General features: G+C 40.1%; 1 protein-coding gene across 1 annotated transcript in view; it reads right to left on the minus strand.

The window, feature by feature from the left end:
- Positions 1 to 7,109, minus strand: part of MSH2 (mutS homolog 2) — a 73,389-nt gene that overhangs the window by 57,818 nt on the left and 8,462 nt on the right. The window contains exon 2 of the mRNA XM_019655873.1: positions 5,450 to 5,604. Within this exon, the coding sequence (XP_019511418.1) occupies positions 5,450 to 5,604 (155 nt within the window). The remainder of the gene's footprint in view (positions 1 to 5,449; positions 5,605 to 7,109) is intronic.

Here is a 7,109-nt window from a genome sequence, read left to right on the forward strand (position 1 = left end):
GCAATGATGGTGCCAACTTGGGCCAGTGAAGCAACTGTCCTCCACAACTAGACTGAAGAACAAAAGGACAGTAACTTGTCTGTTCCCATCCCCCAATTCCCCAATAAAAATCTTTCTTAAAAAAGGCAGTTCAGAGGCCTTTTGAGCGTTGCCTCTGCATGGGGCCACTCCAAACTCTTTGGAGTGTACTTTTTCTCCTAATAATGACTCCCTGGCCCTGGCCCTGGCCCTGGCGAGCTTCTTTGCTCGGCCCGCTCCAGACTCTTTGGAGTGTACTTGCTCTCTTACTAATGGCCCCTGAGTCACTCTCTACTGCTCAGGCCTGCTCCCATTTCTGTGGAGTATACTATCCTTTCTAATAAACTTTTTCAGTACTTTGAAAAAAAAAAAAGGCAATTCAGAATATACTTGTCATTATTCTGACAATTCTGGATCTTATGATTTTACCTAAATTTAACAGTAGATCATGCCAAGTACACATATCAGATACAAATAAGCATAAAGATTATATGACAGAAGATTTGTTTTGTACAGCACTTGAGATACAGCTGATACTTCCAATATCAGTTAATTTTAAGTATTAGAAATCTCCCCCGTAACAGACACTCTGAAAACTGGTTCAAATCTTCCCTAAGGTTATTCCCTAGAACATTCCTTATGATCTAATGCAAGGCTGGCAAATATCTACTGGGATCAGGTGTAACAAATGAGGAAAGGAAGGCAAATAAAGACTAACAGAAGAGTTGACAGATGACAAATGGTTTCATAAGTGAACATATGAAATGGTGGGAACTGACAAAATGAGTCAAGTACATCAGGCAAAGGAGCAATGTAGACTCACTAGGTCTGAGGGAGCAGCTACTCAGCTCCAACCCACCGGTGAATTGCAGGGATATTTTTGCCCAGTTACCAACTATGCAGATTTTTCAAAAGAAGCTCAAAAACCTAAAGTTTTTCATGAAATCTCCCAATCTTTAGTAGGCAATTAGTTCAAATTTTTATCAAAACACCATTTAGGCCACCAATTTTCAACTCAGTAAGTTCAAGACAGCCACATTTTCTTATGGAACCTGACTAGATTGCTTTCTTTAGCTGGCGTTTAAAAAGCAAGTTGCATGAAAATTATGTTAATCCAAGAATCCCATTCAGCAAGGCATGTACTCACGTTCTCACAGGTGTATGTGGGAATTAAGGCCTTTCTAGGCTACAGCAGACTCACACATCTCCCAACTAACACTCACTCAGGATCAAACCTCAGGGTGAAATGGTAGACTCCATTTAAATTATTTCCTGTTTTTGCCCAGCACACAGTGTAACCATGCTGGTTTACTCAAGGCTTTCCCAGTTTTAGTACTAAAGTCCAGCATCCCTGGAGCCCCCTCAGTCCCAGACCAGAATGACTGGCAAACCTTATCAGCCCATCTAGCTGAATTCCACCTAAGTAACATTATTCATGATGAAACATCATCATCAAAAAACAACTTGGGGGTCGGCCCAGTGGCGCGATGGTTAAGAACTGGCTTGGGACGCCAGAGGGCCCCGGTTCGGATCCCACATATGAGGGCCAGTGACACTGCCCTCTGCAGCTAAGGCGGTGAATGGCAGCTCGACCTGGAGCTGGGCTGCAGTGGGTTGCAGGCGACAGTGTAGGCTGCAGTCCCCTGCTGCAGTGGGCTGCCATAAGCTACCGTGTGTGGCCGGCAGCCAGCATGAGCGGCCAGCAGCCGCTGTGAGCAGCCGTCCAGAGGCCGGCAACTGATCTGCCTTGTCGGGGAAGAGTGCAATGATGGTACCAACTTGGGCCAGTGAAGCAACATCCTCTACAACTAGACTGAAGAACAAAACAACAGCAACTTGTCTGTTCCCCTCACCCAATTCCCCAATTAAAAAAAAAAAAATCTAAAAAAAGCCAACAACTTGCTCAAGGAAAGCATTGAGCCAGAGTTAATACAAAAATGAGGACTTTCTCCCAGAAAAGCTTATGCCATTGTGAATATCATCAGCAACTTCCAGTAAGTACAGCAATGGGTTTCAAAACACTCTTTTTCATATCATCCTTCAATTTAAAAGACAAAATGTAAAGTCCAACCCAGCAAAAACAATTCTTGGGAAAGGAAAAAAATCAGTCATCTGGCATAATTCCTAAACAGCTCTTAAAATCATTATCCAGTAGTTTATGCCAGCAGAACTGCCTGGCCAGCAGTTTTTAAAGCCTTTGAATTTGAATGCTTATCATGGAGTGAACAAGCACTGGCAGATCTACAAGCCCCGCCTGATTACTTTGCACATCAATGTTATCTGCCTGGCCCTGAGTAGAATTTTCCAGAGCAATAATTGTCTTTTTATTGACACAGATAACAGAAAACAGATTCATAACTGTGTTGATGTCTTAACAGTGGGTGGGGAGAAGAGGCAAAAGGGGTGATACCCCTCCCTCGCACAACCTCTCCTACCTCCATTACTAACCTACACTTAAGTTGCCCAGCCTCCAAGGTTATCCTCACAAGATACAATCCATCTGTCTCAAAGGAGTTTTTGTGACACATTGGGTGGCAGTGCATTTTATAATAAGTCATATTTACCAAGGAGCATCTCAAGTGCAGCTACTGCCTGGTGAAGAGCTAGACCATATGTTTTAAGCCAGACTAACTGGCAAATAGGACTGACCTGTTGTGAAATGATGGGAAGAGGAAGAGAAAGCTACCCAGCCTCCACCTGGGGTGTAGCAGAAGGAATAACCTCAGGTTGGTACATTAGTCTCTTTAAGAATAATTTGGGGGCCGGCCGAGTGGCGCGATGGTTAAGAACTCGCTTGGGATGCCAGAGGGCCCCGGTTCGGATCCCACATATGAGGGCCAGTGACACTGCCCTCNCAGTCCCTGCTGCAGTGGGTTGCCATGGGCTACCGTGTGTAGCCAGCAGCCAGCGTGAGCGGCCAGCAGCCGCAGTGAGCGGCCGTCCAGAAGCCGGTAACTGATCTGCCTCACTCGGGAAGAGCGCAATGATGGTGTCAACTTGGGCCAGGGAAGCAACGTCCTCCACAACTAGACTGAAGATCAAAAAGACAGCCTTTCCCCAATTCCCCGATAAAAATCTTAAAAAAAAAAAACCAACTACTTCAAATATCACTAATACTTTACAATAGAATCAATAAGCTAAAAAATGTAAAACAGAAACAGACTCATAGAGAGAAAAAAACTGATGGTTGCTAGATGGGAAGGTGGTTAGGGGGTTGGGGAGAAGGTGAAGGGATTGGAAAGTACAAACTGGTAGTCACAATATAGTCACAGGGATGTGAAACACAGTATGGGGAATATAATCAATAATGTTGTAAAGACTATGTAGGATGTCAGATGGGTACTGGGCTTATCAGGGGTATCACTTCATAGATTATATAAATGCCTAACCACTGTGCTATACACCTGAAACTAATATAAAATAATACCGATGTCAACCATAATTAAATATGTGTGTGTGTATAGTCATGGAATACAAAGTATAGCATAGGGAATTATAGTCAATGGTATTGTAATAGCTATGTACAATGTCAAAGGGATAGTAGACTTGGGGGGGGTATTCACTTTGTAAGGGATGTAAATGTCTAATCATTATGTTGTTTTATATACCTGAAACTAATAAAAATAGGAAAAAAATACAAAAAAATATAAAAGTAAGTTAGTTCTAGGGTTTGAGATCTGGACTTTTTAAAATGTCAGGATGAAGATACCACCTTTTAAACCTGATAAAGATACATATTTTAACATTTTTTTCCCATGACCTAAAAGGAGTTAAAAAGAATTCATCCTGAAAGATTCTGATGTGACATAAAGGAATGTGGTGTGATAGACTGATACCCGTGGTAATCACTTGTTTCCATACTTTGCTGTTTTTACTAATTGAGTTCTGTAAAGAATGAGACAGAAAATATTACTGTGGACCCTCAATTTTCTATCAAAATCTTTCAAGACATAGACTAAAACTCTTAAGTAAAAGACCCAGTTTTCTCAGGATAGTAGCAATGAAAATTTCCAGAAATCTCCATAATGTAGAATACTAAATTCTCCCAGATATAATCTTCAGTAAATGTCTATATTTACAAATTGGGGTAGGAGGATATGGAATGAAGACTGAAGAATATTATATCTGAAGCAGCACCAACATCAAATGTTTATTATTTATTATTATATTAATGTTTATTATTATATTAAGCTCTGCAAGAAAGAAAAAACTCACAGGACTTTTAAGTGGGAAAACATCTTTAAAACCTTTTAACTTTACTGTTTATGAAGAAATAGATGCAGAAGATTGGGAAATTTACAAGGTCACTCAAGAGACAGAGAAGAAATGAAAAATGCCGACTTCAAGCCCAGGACATTGTCCTCCTTATCACACACTTATTCCCTCTAAGAGTAAATCTCACATCCCCAATAACATTTTTACCATTAATTTATTCAAGTATTTACTGAGAACCTACTCCATGCGGGTACTGTGTGAACAAACAAAAGCATGATTTCGAAGACTAATAAGAAAGACAGCTATTAAATAAAAACAGCACTATCTCCCTGAAGGCATTAAAAGCAGGCATGTCAATCAGCCTTTCTAGGCACATCACAGGATATCATCACCATTAAAGTTCCAGCCTTATAAAAAATTACAATCTAATGGAAGAGAAAGGCACCTGGAATACTGTAAATTTGTGTGAAATTAGTTCAAAAACAGTAAAATCAAATCCTTGTTTAATGCTGTATGCAACTTTACATAACACCTATTTATTAGTTGTTTCTGGGACAGTGAAAAAGGTCAAAATGTTCATAGTCTTAATAAGGATCCACCGAATTTCTGAGTTGCTATTAAATTGTAATTTAAAAACACAACATGCTGGGCTAGCCGAGTGGCGCAATGGTTAAGAGCTGGCTTGGGACGCCAGAGGGCCCCAGTTCGGATCCCACATATGAGGGCCAGTGACGCTGCACCCTCTACAGCTAAGATGGTGAACAACAGCTCGACCTGGAGCTGGGCTGCTGTGAGGCCACGACGTAGGCTGCAGTGGGGCTGGCTGGCAGCTGGCGTGCACTTTTGTGAGCTGCCGTGAGCAGCCGTCCAATGGCCGGCAAGCGACTACCTCACCTGGGAAGAGCGCAATAATAATACCAACATGGGTTAGTGAAGCGACATCCTCCACAACTAGACTGAAGAACCAAAGGACAGCAACTCATCTGTTTCCCTTCCCTGATTCCCCAACGCTGTTCCCTCCCCCAATTCCCCAATAAAATCTTAAAAAAAAAAAAAAAACCAACATGCTCAAGAATATTGAAGTTTCCCAAAGCATTCTGCTATCACACCTGGTTCAAATATTAAAACACACAGAATTCCCTTCCATTTTAATCCCTTCCATTTTAATCTTTATTCTTAAAAAAAAAATAAGTTATAAAGGAAGATAAAAAATTACCTTAAATGCCAAATACCAATCATTCTCCTTGGAAGCTTTATTTCCAGCTCTATTCTTGTAAACTTCAACTCTATATTGACGAACTAGAAGAAGGTCTTTTACAAAAGACTCAAAATTCATTTTACTAAGCACAACACTCTCCAGAGTTTTTGCTCCTAAAAAATATTAAAAATGTGTTATAGATTTGAGGATTTGAATACATTCCAAGTACATAACACAATGTTTCCTCCCCAAGCCAAGCTGTTCTCTCAGTAATTAATTCATTCAATAAACTGTTTATCAAGCACCTATATGTCCGAGTGACTTTGGTAGATGAGAAACATAAAATGGTAAATGAATAGATAGCCCCCTGTTCCTCTGGAGCCTGTGAATCAGAATTAAAAATTGAAAAGATACAAAGGTAAGAAAGTTATTAAAGCTATAAAGGTAACCTTACTTGTTCTTTCTTATATTGTTTTCAAGTTTGAATACAAGTCTTATGTCATAACTATGTAACAATATTTCATATAGAATACAATTTTTTCCAAAGGCCCATAAAAGAATCAATTGGTCATTGCAAAATATTTCAGGTAATATATTCACATAGTTCAAAATCCAAAGGTTCAAAAGGGTACAGCAAAGTCTCCCTTTCACCACTGTCCCCTACACATCCAGTTCTCCACCATGTTACCAGTTTATAAAAAATATTCCTGAACAGTCTATGCACACACAGCAAACATAAACCATCACTTTTTTCCTCTTTTACATATAGTTGCATACTATTCACACTGTTCTGTATCTTGATGTTTTTAACTTTAATATTAATTTTGGAGATTGTTCCATTAGTATGTAATCAGCTTCTTTCAGTTTATAGCTACAATCTGACGTCTCTAAGGATGTTCTATAATTTAATCTCTTACTGACGGACATATAGGTTGTTTTTTAGTCTGTTATTATAACAATGATATATGAATAGCCTTGTCTGTGCTTCATTCTCCAAACATGTGAGTATATCTGTGAAATAAAGTCCTAAAACTGGATTTTGTCAAAGGGTAGGTATGCTTTTGATAAATTATTACCAGACTATCCCCCTGGTTGGCTGTGCCAATTAACACTACCATCCATAAAGTATGAGTGCCTATAATTTATTTCCCATAGCCAGTCAACAGTTTTCAAACTTTCTGGTCTTCATCTTAGATCACTGCTCCTCAACTGAGGGTGATTTTGCTCACCTAGGAGACATTTGGGTTGTCACGGGAGGGAAGGGGGGGGGCGGACACGGGACACTAATGGAGTCTAATGGGTAGAGGTAGGGATGCTGTTAAAAATGCACAAGACAGACCCTTGAAAAAACATTAATTATTCAGTCCAAAATACCAATAGTGCCGAATTTGAGAACCCATCTTAGATGAAAAATATCTCAGTTTCGCTGTGATTTGCAAATACCAATTTCTTTACATAAATAAAATCATCTACACCATCAAATGAAATCGAAACTCAATTTTCATACAATACCAATTATTCACTTAAAGGCAGTTCAGGGCCGGCCGAGTGGCACATTGGTTAAGAGCTGGTTTGGGACACCAGAGGGCGCCAGTTTGAATCCCACATGAGGGCCAGTGACACTGCCCTCTACAGCTAAGATGCTGAACAACAGCTCAACCTGGAGCTGGGCTGCCAT

The sequence above is a fragment of the Hipposideros armiger genome, unplaced genomic scaffold, assembly GCF_001890085.2.
Source record: "Hipposideros armiger isolate ML-2016 unplaced genomic scaffold, ASM189008v1 scaffold_248, whole genome shotgun sequence".
Lineage (NCBI taxonomy): Eukaryota > Metazoa > Chordata > Mammalia > Chiroptera > Hipposideridae > Hipposideros > Hipposideros armiger.